We start from the raw sequence: 22,676 nt of genomic DNA, 5'->3' as shown, positions 1-22,676 counted from the left end.
TACTGTCCCCCAAAACTTAGCACTTGCATGGACTGGATTCTGGGGATGATGTCGGAGAGATCAAGCTGCAGTGCATCGTTTGGGAATGTCAAGATCTCTGACCTTGATTTCGCAGATGGTGCAGCCATCTTTGCAGGGACTTTAGATATCCTTTTTGGGACCCTCGAGGTGCTGAATGAGGAGTCGGAGCAACTGGGGTTACGGGTTTCCTGGGTCAAAACTAACATCCAGGCTTTCAACGACATCTTGGATGCTTCTATCCTGTCTGTACCTGTTTGTGGTGAGGATGTTGAAGTCACAGAGAGATTCACTTACCTTGACAGTGATAATCATATCTCTGCTGGCTGTGAGCCAGAGGTCAATGGCCGTATGGGTCGAGCCTGGGGAGTCCTGGGGAGTCCTGGATCATGGGGTGTGGTGCTGCCGGTACTTGTGCGGGAGGATGAAAGTCTGAGTCTTCAGGTCCTTGGTGCTTCCAGTCTTGCTCTATGGATGCGAGACTTGGACTCTGACCAGGGATCTGAGACAGACTCAATTCCTTTGGTATGAGGTCTCTTCAGAGAATCCTTGGGTATCGCTGGTCAGACTGCGTCTCCAAGGAGTGGTTGCTGAGAGAGACTCAGATGATATTTGTTACCTGCATCGTCCGTGAGCGTCAGCTGCGGTTGTATGGATATGTGACTCGTTTTCCTGATGCTGATCCTGCTCACCAGATTCTCTCAGCGAGGGAGCCTCGTGAGTGGAGGAGGCCAATTGGCTGACCACATGCCTCGTGGTTGCAGCACATTGATCAGCATCTCAAGGAGATGGGGATGGGCCAGGCATCTGCCTGGGGGACGGCCTGAAGGAGGCCCCTGGAGTACCGGCGAAAAGTGGACGCAGCGACGCGCTGCTCCGGCGCATGCTCCCATACCTGACCTGACCTTTTGTCCCCACCCCAGGAGGTGGGGATAAAATGACCGTGCTCATGCACCTTTGTGCCAAGTGTTGATTACAGCAACTTCTTCTTCTTTTGGCTGCTCCCATTTGGGGTCTCCACAGCGGATCATCGGTCTCCATTTCGCTCCATCCTCCACATCTTCCATTGTCACAGAAACCACCCGCATGTCCGCCCTCACCACATCCATAAACCTCCTCTTTGGCCTTCCCTCTTCTCCTCCTACCTGGCGGCTCCATCCTCAGCATCCTTCTCCTGATATACCCCGCATCCCTCCTGTGCACATGTCCAAACCATCTCAATCTTTCTTCCCAGCCGTTTAAGGCCCGGTCACACCTTGACGTTTTAGCCAACGTATGCCGATTTTTGAATTTTTTTTCTAAAACGCTGGCACACGTTGAATACGTTATGGGTAAGTTTTGATAACATTGAGAGCAAGCTGAAAAACACTGCCATACATCGTTGTACGTTGGCTTTAAACGTTGTACTTTTTGGTTGTCCTCAAATTTTTTCATGCTTGAAATTTCACGACGTATGACTCACACGTTCCGCTACGCTGGCCACATGTTGTATGCACGGTCTGCGATCGTTGACAGACGTCAACACATGCTACTTGTAAGTTAATCATAAGTTGAGACACGCCGAGGTAATGTTTAGCGTACCCGAAACTTATTTCTAACCGATGATTAACGTGTTGTTGGCACGTTACGCGATCGTTGCCACACATCGACAGACGTTACTTTTAAGTTACTCATAGGCTGAAAGACGTCGGTATAATGGATCGTCCTTGCGTCAGCGTCCACGGCCACGGCCAGGACACTTATTTGCAGCATTCTTCAAACTTTTCTTCTGCATGACGAGGATGTTCACACTTCGATGTCTAGCTTGGCTATGATTCCAATTGTCCATCGGCAGCGTCTATTTAAAATAGTCGAGTTTGAGCGTTTTAACACGTCATTGTAAACTTAAATCGTTCATTGTAAACAATGAAACTAGCTGAGTGGTGCCGTTTAAAAGTCGTTGAGTGTAAAAAAAAATCCAATTGTTGAGCGCAAGCGTCTACTTTCAATAGTGGAGATGCAGCCATTTAAATCGTTTAGTTTATCATTTAAATCGTTAAATCGTTAAACGCAAGGACGATCCATCAGAACCCACACCCTCCCCCTCACACTCACCTACTACTGCCAACATGAACAAACTACTACTAATACTAATACTGATACTGATACTGATACTAATACTGTTACTGCTGACATGGACATCGACTCAAAAAGGACTCGAAAACACTGTTGGGTTCCCCTTTTATGAACACCATTTTTATATACCAATTCCCAAAACCGCTGGGAACACGTCTTTATATGGCAGTTGTAAACTAGAAACACGTTCATTTATTTTTTTTTTGTCGACCGGAAGACGTCATTGGAATACGTCTACATACGTCGATGTGTGTTGGGACTACGTAAAGAATTTGTTCAAAGCACGTCAAACATAAGTTAGAAATAAGTTTCGCGTAAAAAAGACATTACCGCGACGTGTTTCGACTTATGAGTAGCTTATAAGTAGCCTTTGTGGACGTGTGTAAGCGTCCACACATCGTGTGTAAAACTTATCCCCATCGCATGCGGAACGTGTGTCATACGCCGAGTACGTCGTAAAATTTTGAACATGTTTAAAATTTCTTGACGTACTCTACTTACTACGACGTATGATAGCGTACTTTAGCGTTCTCCTCACGTATACCAAACTTACTCATACTGTATTTGACGTGCCCCAACGTTTTAGACACATTTTTCTTAGGTCGGCATACGCTGGCAAGATCGCCAAGGTGTGACCGTGATGTTGTCACTTCCATTTCTACGGCAGTTATGATTCGAATCGTTGTGCGTCAGCATTTTAATAGGCTACGTCACAACATCGTCGGCGATGCGTGCAACGCGCTATGCCGAAGTTCGACTATCGTTGGGAATCAGTTGTGTAGGCCGACAACAGGTTCAGCATTCGTTGGTATAAGTTATCTATAACACAACGAAACGTTCTGTGTCCGTTACCAATGCGTTATACATAAGACCAAGTCGCTATGAATACGTCCCAATCTTTAAAAAAAAAAACATCAAAAGTTCAACGTAAGCCAGCGTTTTACATACATTTTAATACGTTGCCATCGCTGGCTAAAACGTCAAGATGTGACCGGGCCTTTAGGAGGAGATAGTGCAACAGATAGACAGACTGAGCCAATTGGTTTGGTGGCATGGGGATAATACAAGTTCCTTTACAAGGAACTTCAATACATCAATCCCATCAAACTTGCAGAATGGTCGACAACCGAGGGTTGTTTGTCCATGCTGGCAGACTCTATCCTAATTATATGTCGAGGGTCAAACAAGGAAGTGGCACGTACCATTTTAAAATCACGAAGAAAGGTACCCGGCGAAAAATTAACGTTCACCCCATAAATATCGCGTGAATAAATGATTGAAGTATCAGCTGCTTTTTTTTTTTTAATCCTTTTCTCACCTGTGTTGCAAATACTGCAACGAGCGGTTGCTGAGAGAGACTCAAATGAGATTTGTTACCTGCATAGTTCGTGAGTGTCAGCTGCGGCTGTGGTGTATAATCGGAACTGTTGTTTGATCGGGCGATATATGACTGTTACATGATTAAAATGGAAATGTTGAAAAAATAAATATATAAATAAACGTTTTGAATATAGCGAGTGTTTTCTGAATCTCATCGATATGAGAAACGGGATTGAATAAGACTCAGAAGACGAAGAAAAAGAAGAAGACAAAGAAGAAGACAACGAAGAATGAGTTTTTCTTTTAATGTAAATTGAAAACAGAATAAATCTATCCTCACCTTACTCAACGACAAAACATGGCCAAAAGTATACGGACACCCCTTCTAATTAGTGGATTCGGCTATTTCTGCCACACCCATTGCTGACAGGTGGATACAATCAAGCACACAGCCATGCAATCTCCACAGACAAACATTGGCAGGAGAATGGACCGTACTGAAGAGCTCAGTGGTTTTCAACGTGGCACCGTCATGGGATGCCACCTTTCCAACAAGTCAGTTCGTCAAATTTCTGTCCTGCGAGAGCTGCCCCGGTCAACTGTAAATGCTGTTATTATGAAGTGGAAACGTCTCGGAGCAACAACAGCTCAGCCACGAAGTGGTAGGCCACACAAGCTCACAGAACGGGACCACCGAGTGCTGAAGTGTGTCGCGCGGTAAAATCGTCTGTTGCAACACTCGCTACCGAGTTTCAAACTGAATTTGGAAGCAAGGTCAGCATAAGGACAGTTCGTTGAGAGCTTCATGAAATGGGTTTCCATGGTCGAGCAGCTGCACACAAGCCGAAGATCACCATGTGCAATGCCAAGCGTCGGCTGGAGTGGTGTCAAGCTCACGGCCATTGGACTCTGGAGTGATGAATCACGCTTCACCATCTGGCAGTCCGATGGAAGAATCTGAGTTTGGTGGATGCCAGGAGAACGCTACCTGCCCGAATGCATAGTGCCAACTGTAAAGTTTGCTGGAGGATGAATAATGGTCTGGGATCGGCCCCCTCAGTTCCAGTGAAGGGAAATCTTAATGCGACAGCACACAATGACATTCTCGATGATTCTGTGCTTCCAACTTTGTGGCAACAGTTTGAGGAAGGCCCTTTTCTGTTTCAGCATGACGATGCCCCCATGCACAAGGTGAGGTCCATACAGAAATGGTTTGTCGAGATCGGTGTGGAAGAACTTGACTGGCCTGCACAGAGCCCTGACCTCAACCACCTTTGGGATGAATTGGAACGCCGAGTGCGAGCCAGATCTAATCGCCCAACATCAGTGCTTGACCTCACTGATGCTCTTGTGGCTGAATGGAAGCAAATCCTCACAGCAATGTTCCAAGTGAAAAGCTTTCCCAGAGGAGTGGAGGCTGCTATAACAGCAAGGGGAGGGGGGGGGACCAAGTCCATGTCGATGCCGATGATTTTTGAATGAGATGTTGGACAAGCAGGTGTCCACATATTTTTAGCCATGTAGTGTGTATCGTAACGTTTGAAATCTTACTGAACTATATCGTACTGTTTGCAGATTAGGCATGATTTGTGGTATTCCCTATAGGACAATTGTGGACGCATGCAGGCAGGCACAGAATGGACGCAGGCAGACGGATGGACGGATGCAGGCACGGCTGGCACGCCAAAACTGAACTCCTTTTCCATTAAAGATTTGGTACGACTCGGTCGGGTTCGAGTTTGAACCGCCGACCTCCCAGACTCGGAGAGGGCACCAACAATTGTGCCACTGAGTCTGGTAAATAATAGGGGGGGGCACCCAGGGGTTACGAATGAACTGTTGGTAAAAATCTCAGCTGGCTCACCAAAATCCTCAACGACTGGGATCATTTGCAGGGCCAAACGTGGTCTGGCGCACATGTACGTCCAACACTTTGTGGCGAACTTTAAAATCTCTTCGGGCAACTTGCGATGTGCATCAAAAAGCGACCCATGAAAATAAATAAATAAATAAAAGGTAGCAACACACCGAAGCAATATCAAAGTGCAGGTATTTAAATATTTATGAACTGTACTCCCCAAAACCCAAAGATCAAAACATAAACCAAACGAGAAGAGCACTCGGAAGAGTGCACACCTCCGCCACGTAATGCCTGATCCACGAGAACACATCGGGCCCAATCAATACATTTTTGAAATATTATGCGATACAGGACAATATAGTTTTTGGCCCGATCTCTCAATGGTGAAGAATTACTTTAAAAATTAAATAATTCTCGTATCCGGATCCGGATCTTCACCAAAATCGAATAAATTCTTCCTCGTCACACACCCAACTTGTCCACCAAGTTTCATCGAAATTCGTCCACAACTTTTTGAGATATCATGCTACATATCGTTTTAGCCCCTTCTCTAAAAGGTGAGGAATCGCTTAAAAAATTATAGAAGCCGGATCCGGATCTTCACGAAAATCTAACCAGTTCGTCCTTGTGACACACCGAACATGTCCACAAAATTTAATCCGGATCCATCCACAACTTTTTGAGATATCCTGCACACAAAGACAGACAGACAGAAAGGGGTGAAAACATAACCTCCTTCACCTTCGGTGGTGGAGGAAACCAAGCTTTGTGGTAGAAGTATCAAGTGCACGTTAGCAAGAAAGCCAAGGTAGCCAGCAAACCTGTAACCAATGGATGCCACCTCTGCACCCTGCAGCTCATCCTCGGTGAATGGATTGCCGTTGGGAAACTTGTGCTTCTCCCCATTCTGCGGGGGTGGAGGGTGTGGGGAAAGGAACAGCAGTCACAGGTACAGTATGATAATGAACTGTGCACAACTGAAATAAAGAAAAAAAAAATAGGAAACAGGGAGGAGGAAAGAGAGGAAAGAGAGGAAAGAGAGGAAAGAGAGGAAAGAGAGGAAAGAGAGGAAAGAGAGGAAAGAGAGGAAAGAGAGGAAAGAGAGGAAAGAGAGGAAAGAGAGGAAAGAGAGGAAAGAGAGGAAAGAGAGGAAAGAGAGGAAAGAGAGGAAAGAGAGGAAAGAGAGGAAAGAGAGGAAAGAGAGGAAAGAGAGGAAAGAGAGGAAAGAGAGGAAAGAGAGGAAAGAGAGGAAAGAGAGGAAAGAGAGGAAAGAGAGGAAAGAGAGGAAAGAGAGGAAAGAGAGGAAAGAGAGGAAAGAGAGGAAAGAGAGGAAAGAGAGGAAAGAGAGGAAAGAGAGGAAAGAGAGGAAAGAGAGGAAAGAGAGGAAAGAGAGGAAAGAGAGGAAAGAGAGGAAAGAGAGGAAAGAGAGGAAAGAGAGGAAAGAGAGGAAAGAGAGGAAAGAGAGGAAAGAGAGGAAAGAGAGGAAAGAGAGGAAAGAGAGGAAAGAGAGGAAAGAGAGGAAAGAGAGGAAAGAGAGGAAAGAGAGGAAAGAGAGGAAAGAGAGGAAAGAGAGGAAAGAGAGGAAAGAGAGGAAAGAGAGGAAAGAGAGGAAAGAGAGGAAAGAGAGGAAAGAGAGGAAAGAGAGGAAAGAGAGGAAAGAGAGGAAAGAGAGGAAAGAGAGGAAAGAGAGGAAAGAGAGGAAAGAGAGGAAAGAGAGGAAAGACACACACACACACACAGACAGAGACAGTTCGTACAGTCCTGACTGAATGAAATTCCAGTTTTCCAGGACAAATTGTCATTTTCAAGGAAACATCATGCTTGTGTTATACCTTGTGTTCAACAATTTACCGATTGAATGAACGCACAAAATTCTATAAACAGTCTATTTATTAATTGTTTTCATGATTGAACTGCAATACATGTAAGTAAAGGCAATTTCACCCAATACTGTTTTACTGTATGAAACATGAAAACATTTATATTAATTAAATAACTATAAATCTTTGCGAACAAAACAAAACACTTTTGCATACTTTCTCAACTTTTTTTTTGCAAAAACAAACAATTACAGATACATGTACGTATCTTAAAAGTCCTGATTGAACTGCAATATGTAAACTTAAAAGGCAATTACACACAATACTGTTTTACTGCATGAAACATGAAAACGTATATATTATTTTAAAAAAAAATTACAAATCTTTGGAAAAACAAAACACTTTTACATACTGTGACGTCCACGGGACTTGAACAGTCCCGCCAACGGAGAATGAGCCGAAACAATGGAGGCTTTTTATTTATTTGTAACCCAAACATGGCGGTTCTAATCGCTCTACCGCAAACGGGACGAGGAAGGTGGCACGAGTCACTTTTCACTGAGTTGATGTTTATTTGTTTTTATTATTAACCAGAAATAACAAGACTCAGCAAGAAGAGGGATCCGGGGCGATTCGACGGGATGGTGTGGGATCGGGCGTGGGGAAAACACAGACAATTCCAATGAATATACAATTCTCAATCCCTCTAAGGGGCCAAGTACACACACACACACACACACACACACACACACACACACACACACACACACACACACACACACACACACACACACACACACACACACACACACACACACACACACACACACACACACACACACACACACACATAAAACGTAGCTATTTCTGGTGGTCAGGCTGGACCGTGGTGTGGACGAAACTGTCCCTGGATTGGCGTCGGACGAGCTGGCCTTGCTTTCGTCAGGGGGTAGGAGAAACCGTGGTGCTGTCGACCTCCTGGTCCTGGCCCAAGTCCGCTCACAGCCACCACGGAACCAGTTCTGGCGCCAAGTTGCGAGCAGGAGAGGGAGGCAGGTCCGCCCGCCGTTCGACCCCGTACTCCGAGTCAGCAGAACCCCAGAGCCAACCAAGGTGAGGCACGAGGCTCAGCAAGGCTCCAAGACACGATGAAAAAAACAGGATCGAATCCGCGCAACAACAAGCACGCTTCCAGCACAACAACCTCCACCCCAAAAAACACGATCTTTTTGTCCCGATCTTCTTCCTCTTCCTTTTCGACCCCGAACAGAACCTTTTTATCCTCCCGTCCTCGTCACTTCCAATGGAGCCGTTTTATTGGCCCACCGCCGTCGCCTTCCGCTAATCGTGATCACGGGGCGGAGCCATCCGCAGCCCTGTCCTGTGACGTCACGGCCAGCCTCCAGGGACTACTAAAAGGGGTTTACGCAGACACACTTACCCCATCCCGTGTCCCTATCTAATTACGTGACAATTATCATTTCCCCCTTGAAGAAATGAACATTTACTAGAAATGAACTTATCACCACTGAATTGCTACTTATTACATCAAGATCCTGATACACTCGAACAGCATGGCATACCTAATTAAACATCCTAATTACCCTTTGAATGCATACCCCCCCTCAAACGTAACAATACTTATCTTAAAAGCCGCAATTCAGCTGCAATATTTAAAGGCAATTTCACACAACACTGTTTTATCGCACGAGACAAGAAAATGTATATATTAATAAATCTGTGAAGAAAATACTTTTTACATACTTTCTCAGAAGTTTTTGCATTTAATGTCACTTGTTATCAACAAGTCACCTTTGTTGAACTGATGAGCATGTCATCCGTAAGTGCCACAAGCATTTACAGGTTTCTCAGAAGCCTAACAACATTTTCTATCACAAGTTTCTCTAACTCTATCGATTCTTTTTCTTTCTTTTTGGAGAACTCTCTCAAACTGTTAGCTTTACTAACAAATGACAAATCTCTCTCTCCTCTCAATGAAAACTCGTCCGCCGTTTTTTGCATAGAGTCAGTTTGTTTTGAGTCTTTTTTTTGGAGTGATTTTCAGTCCGATAATTCTTCTTCTATCTTTCGTTTTCTGTCTGAGACAGAGGCCAGCTGTTTATTTCGCTTCTGCTCATCCAAGTAATCTTGGTACTTCCTTCGTGCAGCACTTGCAGACAATAGCAGCTTCTTGTCGAGTTCAACTTTCTGCAACCCTCCGACATTGTGAACATGATCACAGATTACTCTCTGGGCAATTAAGGACTCGTCTCTCAGATTTTCCACCTCAATTTATTTGTTTATCGAGACGCCCTCGTTTTTTTTTTTTTTTTTCTTTGGCATGACGGTGATGTTGACACTTCGATTTCTCGTGCAGTTATAATATAATATAATTTATAGGCTGCCGCTCAACGATTTAAATCATAACTGCACTACAAACCGAAGTGTCAACATCACCGTCATGCCGAAGGGGGCGGGGGGAAACCATGGAGTCTGGAACACTGATGGGTTCCTCCTGTGTGAACCCCATTTTTATATACCAATTCCCCTAAACGCTGCCAATACCCCATTATACGGTAGCTGTAAGTTAGAAACACGTTCAGTAAGTTCTGTGGTCGTCCGGAAGACGTCAAATAAGTCTCATACGTCAATATGTGTTGGAGATACGTTACTCATAGGTTCAAAGCACGTTACTCATAGGTTAGAAATAAGTTTCGGGTACGCTAAACATTACCTCGATGCGTTTCGACTAACGAGTAAATTAGAAGTAACATGTGTCGACGTGTGTCAACGATCGCATATCGTGCCTACGACTTATGGCCAGCGTATGCAGAATGTGTGCATCATACGCTGGCATACGTCGACAAATTTTGAGCATGCTTAAAATTTGTCGACGTGCTCGGCGTACTGCGACGTATGCCAGCGTGCTTCAGCGTGCTCTTAACGTATACAAAAAAAAAAAAAAAAAAAAAAAAAAAAAAAAAAAAACACCCATAACGTATTCGGCAAATTTTTCATACGTCGGCATATGCTGGCTAAAACGTCAAGGTGTAACAGTGGCTTGACACTTCGATGTCTAGTGCGGTTATGATTTGAATCATCGAGCCGCAGCCTTTTAATAAGCTACGCCACGTGATCGTCGGCGATACGCTGCCGTGCGCTATGCATACGTTAGACTATCGTTGGGCATAGGTTGTGAACGCCAACAACACGCTAAGCATTCGTTGGTATCAGTTATCGATATGTTATTGAAACGTTGTGTGTACGTTACTAATATGTTATGCATACGTCCAACTCGTTATGAATACGCCAAAAACTGAAAAAAAAAACATCGATAGTTCAGCGTACGCCAGCGTTTTACATACATTTGATATGTTGCCATACGCTGGCTAAAACGTCAAGGTGTGACAGTGGCTTGACACTTCGATGTCTAGTGCGGTTATGATTTGAATCATCGAGCCGCAGCCTTTTAATAAGCTACGCCACGTGATCGTCGGCGATACGCTGCCGTGCGCTACGCATACGTTAGACTATCGTTGGGCATAGGTTGTGAACGCCAACAACACGCTAAGCATTCGTTGGTATCAGTTATCGATATGTTATTGAAACGTTGTGTGTACGTGACCAATATCTTATGCATACATCCAACTCGTTATGAATACGCCAAAAACTGAAAAAAAAACATCAATAATTCAGCGTACGCCAGCGTTTCACATACATTTGATATGTTGCCATACGCTGGCTAAAACGTCAAGGTGTGACAGCGGCTTTACAAAAAGTCAAATTTATATACGGGAATTTTTCGTGATGTGTTCATTGAAATCTAATTATGGCAGATGCGTTTTACGCTTAATAGTTTATTTCCTAAACAAATATCCATGACGATACCTGCTGGTGCCGATGTGCTCGCCGATCCAAAAAATTCTGAAATTCGTGAACGGGAATCGGCCGCCGTCTGCTGCATCAAGCGCACGTGTTTGGTTCCCTTGGCATGACTTTTGAGCGCGCTTTCGCCCATGTTTGAAATATCTACAACTTTCTTGCACACATGACATCTTGCTTTGTGGATGGACACCCTTTCTCGACAATCCCGATAGTCGGGATGGCTGAGACACGCGGATGTTGAAATAAAAAAAAATAAAAAAAATAAAAAACTTTGGACATTTTGCTTCTCCGTTCTGCAGCCGACAAGTTTCTCCGCGCAGAGAAGTTCATGCAGTTACTCAATATTGAAGTCAATATGCTACTGACAGGGAGATTATGGCGGCATCATCGATCAACAGCCAATGAATTGTTGGAGCATATATTTCCAATGCTTTTCATTGGTTGATATTTTACTACACTTTACAACCACATACAGCATCGATGAACATAACCCTAATCCAGGTCAATCAATCCTTTGGCGGCAAAATGACCGATGTTGGCTTATTTTCTTACAAAAAAATAAATAAATAAATAAAAAAATAGAAATATGCAAGGGACAGTGCACACAAAAAGGTATATTTTCCAGGAGTTTTTTCTTTTTTCCAAGACTTTCAAGTACTGGAAAATGGAATCTCATTTTCCAGGAAATTCAAAGAGTTTCAAGGAGTGTGCGAACCATGAGAGAGAGCGAGAGCGAGAGCGAGAGCGTAAAAGAGCAAGAAAAAGAGCGAGAGCAAGAAAAAGAGAGCACTTGTGTGGAAAAGTCATGAGATTGCAGAAAAGGAATTGAAAGAAAAGGACACACACAGACAAGGATCGAGAAGTCCCACCATTTTTAAGCACTGCTGTGAGAAGTTGTGGTTGATGAAAGTGGCTTCCAGGGCCAGGTTTCGTGGTGAGTTAATGGAGCTCCCTTCATCCTGAGGTGGTTCATTTGCAGTCTCACTGACCGTCAACAAATCTACACAAAAACAGAGAAGTACACCAAAAAAAAAAATAACCACATCCAAGAGGACTGTGGAAAATCAGGGTGGTCATGTAGGATTCCATCGTTGGTTTAACTTCAAAACAAAACTAAACTAAATGATATGTCCAATTCTCATTTGGGTACAACACATTCCAACGTATGGGACACCCAGCTTAACGTTCATCCGAGGGACTGCACACTTCATGCAACTTTGAGATAATCTGTTCACATTTTAATTCCCGAACAACGTCGGACGAACATTATGCAATGCGTGGCACAAAGAGCACGGGAGTGAAAGGTAAACATCTGCTCGTTACATTTATATTTTCACACAAATGGAGGACCTACCAAAGTCGGAATTGTCTCGCTTGTCGAAGAAGAGTTTCGAGCCAACACGCTGCACAACAATGTCCCAGGAATACATTGAACGAGTGCAGCACATGAGTGTGGCCAGGATAGCATCCGTTGCAAAAACGTTTCCCTCGCTCTTCGCCAACTGTGGAGACAAGAATCATTGGTCTTTGTTGAGTCGGAAAGAACAATATTGTTGAGTCGGAAACCAACCACCCGAAACAATAATTGAAGTACAAGCGGGAAAAATAATTAAATAATACAGTACAATACTGGTAGGGTACTCAGTCGAGCGAATCCTTCCGCCCCTGATCCACGAGAACATATCTGGCCTAATATATTTTTGAAATATGCTATATATAGTTTTTGAGACCCATATGTCAATGGTGAAGAATCACTTAAAAAAAAAACTTATCAGATCCGGATCCGGATCTTCCCCAGAATTGAAACAATTCTTCCTTGTCACACATCCAACATGTCCACCAAGTTTTATCCAGATCCATCCACAACTTTTTGAGATATCTGTACACAGACAGACAAAGGGGTGAAAACATAATGTTCATCTTCGGTGGTGGAGGTAACAACACTGTCGGACCCTTCTCCCTTCCCTGTCAAGGTTGGAGTACGCCAAGGCAGAGTTCTAGGCCTCATATATTATTGCTAATCTTCAATGATCTCACTGACTCTCTGGAAAATCTTCTTTATCTCTTTGCTGACGACTCCACACTCTGCCATGAAATCGCTCGCCCTTCTGATGGACAAGCAGCAGCCTCTTCCCTCTCTACAGACATTGACAAAATCACAAACTGGTCAAACACAATTTTGCTTATGTATCCATGTTGTACACCCTTTGTGTTCTCCCTTACCCCTCATCATTACCTGCATTGCTTGTTTGTCTGTCCACATCTACCTTCTCCCTCCACCCTGCTGTTGGTGTTTCCCCTTTCTTATATTATGTCCTGATGTGTTCTGTGTAATCGCTATTCCACGAGGTCAGGCCATATTAAAAAAATATATATATAAAAAAAAAAAAACTCATTATCATTATAGATTTTTTTTCGTTCACAACGTTTAAGAACAAATACGTTTAAAATGCTTCGTTTGATCCTAAAAAGCAGTAATTTGATCACTAATGCTTCATTTCTTGTTGCAGAGACCCTGAAGTGTATTTTGAAACCAAGCAAGCACCAGAAAAATGCCAAGACTGACCGGACGACAACAGACAGAAATTGTTGAACTTTGGCACCAGACGAAAAAAGTGTCATACAGGTGCAACGTCTTTAACTCGAGACATTTCGGTATCCACTTGCGCCATGCACCAAACTTTCGGACAATAAAGTGCACCATCGCAAAGTTTACCAATGTGGGAACCATCTGTGACCTTCACAAGGGTCACAGTGAAGAAAATGTGGAAATGGTGAGACGGGCGGTCGTTCAGAGTCCAAAAAAAATCGATTCGAAGACTTTCTGCCGAGACAAACATTCATAAGAGCACCGTTCAGAGGATCCTTCGCCAAGACATTCATGCCTTTCCATACAAAATTCAAACTGAAACGGTGCTTACTGATCAACAGAAACACAAACGACGAGACTTTGCAAATTGGTTCTCAGGAAAGTTGGAGGAAGATGCAGACTTCCTCAAAAAAACTTCACATGACGGACGAATGCCATGCTCACTTGTCCGGGGAGGTAAACAAGCAAAACCTTCGGTACTGGGGAACTGAAAATCCTGGAAATGCATCAACTGAACTGGTGCCTCGATCTGTTCTCAAAGTCACCATGTGGGTGGCGGTTGGTTGGTATGGGATAATTGGTCCATACTTCTTTGAAGATGACCAGGGACACACTTGCACAGTAAACCAGAGGAACCATCACGAAATGATTCAGGAATTCTATCTGCCTGATCTGCGTACTCAGGCCCGTAGGAGAAACAACCTGATCCAGATGAGAACCCAGTGGTTCCAGCAGGATGGGGTACCGCCCCATACAGCCAGGGAAACAAGGCGTTTCCTGAACCACCATTTTGAGGGCCGCTTTATGTCCCTCGACGAAGACGTTGAGTGGCCACCGTATTCCCCTGACCTTACTCCTCCAGACTTCTTCTTGTGGGGGTATCTCAAGGACAGGATCTATGGAAACCCTAGGCCTCATACTCTTGATCAGCTGAAGGAAAACATCCACCGAGAAATCCAGAACATTCCTCAGGAAACGGTTCCCAAAGTGATGGAGAACATGACAACGCGTTTGCAGGCAGTGATCGGACAACGTGGAGCCAACGTCAAACATGTGGTCTCAAAGAAAACGACGATTCTATACCAAAATTTAAATTTTGGTGGCAATTTTGACATTGGTACAATAAACTTCAACCTTTCAGCTTTCTATCCAGCCATATATCTTTTTTTAAAAATATATGTTTTGACCATCCTCTTTGCAGATGAAAAGTTGTATATTTTTTGGGACACCCTGTGTGTGTATATATATATATATATATATACATATATATACATACACACACACACACACACACACACACACACACACACACACACACACACACACACACACACACACACACACACACACACACATCTATCCGATACAACGTCTGCACCACCTTTCAAACATTTCACCTTTTGTTTCCTTGTTGCCTGAATTAAATTACATTAAATGAGACTTTTTCCTCCTTTATTTACACATTGTAACCCACAACTTCAACAAATTTCAGAAAATTAATTTTCAATACAAAACGAGAATATCTTGGTTGGATAATTGTCCACCCCCCTGATAATATAAATTGTAAATGAGCTCAGGTGTAACCAAATCACCTTCAACATCACACACCAAGTTAATCGGCCTCCACCTGTGTTGAAGTACAGTAATCCCCCGTTTCTCGCGGGGGTTACGTTCCAAACCTCCCCACGCTAAGTGAAAATCCGCGATGAATGGACGCCTCCCCCCAAAAATCGACTCGTCTGGTCTGGTCGGTTTGGCAGTGATTGGGTTTGAGGTGCCGGAGATAGACTCATCTGGTCTGATCGGTTTGGCAGTGATTGGGTTTGAGGTGCCGCAGATCGACTCATCTGGTCTGGTAGGTTTTGAGGTGCTGGGTACGAGCAGTGCTCGTCCAACGGCGGCAAACCTTTTTCCTTCCCGAAGCATATATCGAGCACCTTAAACCTTCTCCTGGAGCGTCCCAGGACCTTCCTCTGGCGCTTCGGTTCCTTGCCAGAAGCCTTAGAAGGTGCAGGGCATTTGGGTGGCATCGTGGGGCTTTGAGAAAAAAAACGTAGAAAATATTCGAAGTTCACAAGCGAAACTTTGTCTCGTGTGTTGTGTGACTAGTTGAGCACCACGCGTTATAATTTATTGCTTAAACAATTTATATTTTATATATTATTACCGCGATGTACCGGGGGAATCCGCAGAAAAAATTAGTTACGTTCCAAGGGAAAACCCGCGATGAACCGGAGGCGCGATAAGTGAACCGCGATGAAGCGGGGGTTGACTGTATAGTGATTCTGATCATTTCAGAATAAAATCAGCTGTTCCTGTGGATTTCCTCTGCTGGGTAGTGCATTTCATTGCAAAGACTCAACCATGAGCACAAAGGAGCTTTCAAAAGACCTCTGGGATAAAGTTGTGGAAAGGTACAGATCAGGGGATGGGTACAAAAATATTTCAAAGGCCTTGAATATCCTTTGGAGCACAGGCAAGACAATCATTAAGAAGTGGAAGATGTATGGTACCACCAACACTGTGCCTGGATCAGGCAGTCCCTCCAAATCTGGATGACCAAGCAAGGAGGAAACTGATCAGAGAGGCCACCAAGAGGCCAATGGCAACTGTGAAAGAGCTACACGCCTATACGTCAAAGACTGGTCACCGTGTGCATGTGACAATATCACAAGCACTCCACAAGTCTGGCCTGTAAGGTCAGGTGGCAAGAAGGAAGCCATTACTTAAAAAAGCCCACCTTGAGTCACGTTTGAAGTTTGCAAAAAAAAAACACTCTGGAGATTCTAAAGTCGTGTGGCAAAAAGTTTTTTGGTCTGATAAAACCAAGATGGGACTTTTTGGCATAAATGCCAATCCCGAGAATTAGATCCCAACTGTGAAACGTGGTGGTGGCAGCATCATGTTATTGGGATGTTTCTCATCAGCAGGGACTGGGGCACTTATCAGGATAGAAGGGAAAATGGATGGAGCAAAATTCCAGAAAAATCCAAGAGTAAAACCTGCTTCCCTCTGCAAGAAAGCTGAAATTTGGACAGAAGTTCACCTTACAGCATGACAATGACCCGAAGCACACAGAAAAAAGTTACACTGGAGTGACTAAGGAACAAAAATATAAATGTCCTTGAGTGACCCAGTCAGAGCCCCGACCTAAATCCAATTGAAAATATGTGGCATGACTTGAAGATTGCTGTCCATCAATGCTCTCCATGCAACTTGACTGAACTTGAACAGTTTTATACAGAAGAATGGGAAAATATTGCCCAATAAAGGTGTGCAAAGTTGGTAGAGACCGATCCCAACAGACTCACAGCTGTAATTGCTGTCAAAGGCGCTTCCACAAAGTATTAACTCAGGGGAGTGGACACTAATCCAACCAAAATATTCTAGTTTTGTATTTTTAATTAATTTTCTGAAATATGTAGAATTTGTTCTTCATTTTGAAGTTGTGGGTAACAATGTGTAAATGAAGGTGTAAAAAGTTTGATTTAAAGGTCCCCTGACACACAAAAGTACTGAAATTTCATATATACATGTCCCATAGGAGTTTTTATCGTGATGTCAGATCTGACAATGTTTTTTAACAATACTCATTCTGTAAAATGTAAAATTAAAAATACCCCCGAGCAGGAATGCCGGTCATCTCTGCCAGAGGTCGAAAGTAACTGTGCCAGACTGGAATAGGGGCAGTTCATAAAGTACGTACGCTCTACTTCCGGGGTTTCAAAACCGCCCACCCCTTCTGTATGCAGGCTAGTGACCACCCATCCACCCCTATATGCGTCTCATATCACATCACATCACAATACTTGAAGATTACAACGAACTGTAGATGCATCTCAAATGCATCAGTAATTTAATTATTAACTATGGTAAAACAGTAATATGGAACAAATATTGACGTCCACGGATTCAACATCATGTCGAAAATGTTCCTGTGAACGGGGATATTTTACCCCCTCGCGATGACAGGCACACCTTAATCTTCTGAAACGCTTTCATGTAGTCCGACACCGCTTTCATAAAGTATGTATGCAGCAGTCATACCACCCACCCACCCCTGTACGCAGCCCGTACGCAGGCTTTAAACCACCCACCCCCTCATTTTTGTATGTACTTTATGAATGGCCCATATGGGGCAAAAATATGCAAAAATTTGCGCAGCACCCGGAGCATCTTCAGAGATTGGCGCCGGCCTCCGGATGACCACTTCAAATTAGCACCGGACATGTAAGAATCAGAGCGAAGTTTGAAGGACTATAAAATCGGAACGAGAGCAAATTTCAAAAAAAATGGCTCGTGTTGTTCTCGATAATAGTCCATAATATCTGAATCACTTTTAACATTTGATCTCTCTTGATAAATAAGGGAGGAGATACGATTTGAAATCGACGATTTTCGCAACATTGACAGCCTCGTGACGTTGACCTCGACCTTGGATGACCTTTAAAGTTATATCGTTGTGCATGTCTCATCGACCTCTATCCATTCCACCATTGGTCATTTGTCTCTACTCGGTTTGATTGTGGACGGATGTACGGACGGACGGGCGGACAGACTTCGAGACTGGCTTTATTAGGTAATCTCTACTGAGATGATAGAGATGACCTAAAAAACAAACCTCTTCGGGAACGCCCCTAAAAATTCTCCTGAAAGGGGTGTAACCCACATGACGTCAACTACAGGATTACAAAGGCTGCACGTAAATTACTCGGGTTGGTGGTCTACTTGATTCTAATGGCTTTCTGTGCGTTTCCACATTTGATTGGTCGACTCAATCGCTTCGTTCATTTCTGCTTTTTAAAAAAAAAAAAATCGAACATTTGGTTTTGAATAATGGATGACATGAACTTTCATTTGTCTGATAACGACAGCGAGTGTGAGAGAAATGAAGGATTTTGGTCGGAATCACATGGAGAATTGTCGGATAACGTAGTCGTGGGAGGTGAAGTTCAGGCAACTGGAAATGAAGTACGGCCAAAGCAGTTCGAGCCCGAAACAGGACAAGCAGAGGAAAATGGCGATGAAATTCCTGGCGTTCATGATGATCGGGAAGACATCGAAGGAAGACTCGGAAATAACAACTGGTTCGACTAAATCCTATTCGTAATTCAAATGTAAATTTGACTTGCATACTGCTCAATATCAGAAATATTTTAGTGACGTGACGTGACCAGCGCAGTGTCGCGGGCATGTTGCACTGCGGCGAATAAATCGCAAGCAAGGCCAGCGCATGTCATCGGCCGTATCTCTCCACGCATAAAACAAAGCAATCTCGCTGTCCGGATACGATGAAAACTTATGTGCAGAACACACACCTTGCGACACAACTGTCTTGAGTCGTCCGATAAATCTGACGTTCTGTTGCATTTTTATTCATTTTATTCCTACTGTTGTCATGTAGCACCAGTAGAAAACAATAAGCCTGGTGTTGGCTTAGTGGTTAGGGTGGCGGCTTCGGATCCTTGGGTCCTGAGTTCAAGCCTCGTTGGCCGTTGAATTAAAATACACCAGGAGGTTGACTCAGCCTGTCATCCTTCTGAGGTTGGCAAAATGAGCACCAGTGTACTGGTAAGGGGGACACCGCATCAGCGGCATAGCCGCGTCCCCACCAATGATGCAACCAGCAGCCATAGGCTGCACTCAATAGAGGGATAGAGAGGGAAAGAGAGAGAGAGACAGAGACAGAGACAGAGACAGAGACCAATTAAGAAAAGAGAATAATAAAAGAAAGCTACAGCACGTCAGATTTATCGGCCAAGTCGGATGGACCACGGATTTATCGGACTAGTCTAGAGTTTAGACTCTGGAGATCTCGAGTCAATCCACTCTGTGCGAGTTTCTGTATGTGACATCAATGCTGCAATTCGCTGAAGTCAACTTTTTTTAGGGGGGGGGCATAGCAAGTTATGAAAAGCACCAGAAATGATCGAAATATTGCTGTAATTATCCAATTTTTGATTAAAAAAACAAAAAAAACAAACATGGGTGATTTCTTCACTGGGAAGGTCAGGTTAATATATAAATAACCAGGAAGTTTTGCATGTCAGGGGACCTTTCATGTAATTTAATTCCGGCATACAAGGCAACAAAACATGAAAATTTTGAAAGGGGGTGTAAACTTTCTTTACACACTATATATATACAAACATATCTTTCCTACATGAAGGAATTAGTTGAGATTTCTATAAAACTACGTGGGTTGTAAACATCATGCCATGTGACAGATCAGACCTTTGCATGATCTTTTATAGCACATCGAATGTCATTGGTAGGAAGTTTGAAATAAAAAATGACTCTTGACCAAAGACCCACAAGGAGGCTTTAACTTTGGTTAATCTCACCTTGCGAATGACGGGGTCATCAGTGGTGGTGACTGTATGGAAGATGCGCTTGATGCTCTTGAGGGGGCACTCACTACGCGTAGAAACACGGTCGTAGGACTTATCGTAGTACTCCATGTGTCCGCAACACTCCCTGCAGGAAACCACAAAAAAAAAAACGTCACACTCGAGAAACAAACCTGAATCACCCCAAATAATGAGAAATAAATCAATATTGTTCATAAATAACAATTACAGCGATGTCGATGGCATGCCACCGCAAATCCCCACGCTTCCTACCTCAAGGAAAGTTGAAAGATGCCATAAGGTTCCACCATGAATGACCCAATATCAAATTTTGAGTGAACATTTTTTTCTCCCCCCCCCCCCGTTTTGACCTCTGTGACCCCATGTCCCCACCCCCCAGGGACAAAAACCAAGGGTCAAATCTCAGAAATAGCAACATATTTTAAGCGTCCTCCAATCTCCTTCTTCTTTAACAACCACCATGATCCCACCTTTCTTGCGACGTCGGCCGAGGGAAGCTTGGCTGGAGTCTTCACGAACTGGCTGGCCAGGCCCAACATTCGACGAGTTAGGTAAGGAATTAAGAATTTGGACATGGTGCCGGCGATAACTCGCCTCCTCTTCTCATGCGCCCCACAATGTTGATCGCATTTAAAAGTTAAATTATAAAAAATGGTTCAATATGCCTGCAATTGTGTTTTTTTTGGAAATCAACCTTTCTACCCCACCTCAAGGGGTGGGGCCAAAAAAATGACACTGCTCTCGCACATTCTTGCCATGTGTTGATCATAACTACCAAGGTTGGTGAATTTCTTCCCAATCGTTTAGGAGACACTGCAGCATGACAGACAGACAGAGACAGACAGACAGACAGACCCATTTACAATATCCCTGTTTAATTTTTTTTTTTCTTCAAAAAGCATCGAGATAATAAAGTGTTAAAATAGGCATACACATCAACAGGCTCGGAAACATCCAAGTATCGCATTTTGGCAAGACGAGGGAAGTCCATCTCCTCCTTGACGTCCCAATCGCTTCGAACTTCCACTGAGGAGTCTCTGGGCTTCTGTTGACTCTGTCGCAAAACAAACAAACAAACAAATAAATAAAGACAAATATCGTGCCAAGTCCAAAACAGCTCAGTTGGCCAGAAATCTGTTGAAATGATTTTAATCTGCACATGGATGTCAACATTTGATTATTTTGATTTCAAGTCCTTAAAGCCAACGGTCATGAAAACAAGTAAGCACTTCCAATAATTATATCAATTGTCAACTTGACAAGCGAACAAAAAGTAGTCCAAATGAGCTTGCATTCCTCAGCAGCAGGGTCCACATTCTCGGTGGCAAACAAATCTGCCATCTCAAGCATCTCACAATCAATTGTTTTTTTTCAACAACAAAACACACACACACACACACACACACACACACACACACTTTTCCAAATGAACTTTTTTTATTCATCACTCAAGAGATCAAATTAAACACTGTTATAGTTGAAGGATGTTACGTCTCAGGAATACCTGTAAAACACGTGTACAAATCAAAATTCACTGGTGGTGAAAGTACTCAGCCCCTTCGGTCAGTACTTAGCGGAAGCACCTTTTCCAGCAATGATTGCTACGAGCCTTTTTGGGTCGGTGTATGTCTCTCTACCAGCTATGCAAAGCGAGATGGTGAAATCTTTACCCATTCTTCACGTGAAAATTGCTCCAGTTCTGCCAAGTTTGATGGGGATCGTCGATTGACTGCAATCTTCAAGCCTCACCATTACCGTTCGATTGGGTTCAAGTCAGGACTTTGACTGGGCCACTCAAGAACATTTATTTTCTACTTATTCAGCGACTCCAGTGTGGTTTTAGCTTTGTGATTCGGCTCATTGTCCAACTGAAATGTGAATCTCCTGCCCAGTTTCAGATTCATGGCCGACTCAAGCAGGTTTTCATCAAGGATTCTCCTCTACTTGACACTATCCATTGTCCCTTCTATCCTGACAAGCTTGCCAGTCCCTGCTGATGAAAAGCAGCCCCAAAACATAATGCTGCCACGACTCTACTTGACAGTAGCGATGGTGTTGACTGGGTGATGTGCAATGTTCGGCCTGCTCCAGACATAATGCTTTGAATTTAAACCAAAAAGTTCAATTTTTGTCTCATCTGACCACAAAACTTTTCTCCACATTCCTGCAGGATCATCAAGATGCTTTTTCTCCAACTCCATACGAGCTTTTAGATGTGACTTTTTAAGGAATGGCTTCTTTCTTATCACCTGTCCATGGAGACCAGCTTTGTGAAGGGAAAGGAATATTGATGATTGATGAACTGTGACCCCCATCTCAGACATAGAGCCTTGCAGATGTTTAAAAGTCATTGTTGGATTTACAGTGACATTATAAACCAGTTTACTTCTTTCCCACCTGCTGACTTTGGATGGGTGACCTGATCTTGGTAGAGTCTTGGTGGTATGATACAACTTCCACGTCTTCATGATTGTCGACTTGTTTGTCTGTCTACGTCGACCACTCCAAGGGATATTGAAGGCCTTTAAAAAAAAAGTTTATACCCATCCCCTGATCTGTGTCTTTCCATAACTTTATCCCAGAGGTCTTTTGAAAGCTCCTTTGTGTTCATGGTTGAGTCTTTGCAGTGAAATGCACCACCAAGCAGAAGAAACCTCCAGGAACAGCTGATTTTATTCTGAAATGATCAGAATCAC

At 43.6% G+C, this 22,676-nt stretch overlaps 1 protein-coding gene across 1 annotated transcript in view; it reads right to left on the bottom strand.

Moving 5' to 3' along the window:
* The window catches only part of EIF3D (eukaryotic translation initiation factor 3 subunit D), a 73,869-nt gene that overhangs the window by 5,144 nt on the left and 46,049 nt on the right, over window positions 1–22,676 (bottom strand). The window contains exons 6-10 of the mRNA XM_085886390.1: window positions 20,913–21,034; window positions 19,954–20,086; window positions 12,374–12,521; window positions 11,889–12,019; window positions 6,136–6,221 (exon numbers count right to left, since the gene is read on the bottom strand). Coding sequence (XP_085742516.1) covers window positions 6,136–6,221; window positions 11,889–12,019; window positions 12,374–12,521; window positions 19,954–20,086; window positions 20,913–21,034 — 620 coding nt within the window. The remainder of the gene's footprint in view (window positions 1–6,135; window positions 6,222–11,888; window positions 12,020–12,373; window positions 12,522–19,953; window positions 20,087–20,912; window positions 21,035–22,676) is intronic.

Source organism: Eptatretus burgeri, chromosome 6, assembly GCF_056783735.1.
Source record: "Eptatretus burgeri isolate ZD-2024b chromosome 6, Ebu_testis_v1, whole genome shotgun sequence".
In the NCBI taxonomy this organism is placed as follows: Eukaryota; Metazoa; Chordata; class Myxini; order Myxiniformes; family Myxinidae; genus Eptatretus; species Eptatretus burgeri.
The sequence above is the reverse complement of the archived record's forward strand: the minus strand, read 5'-3'. Positions and strand labels throughout refer to the sequence as shown.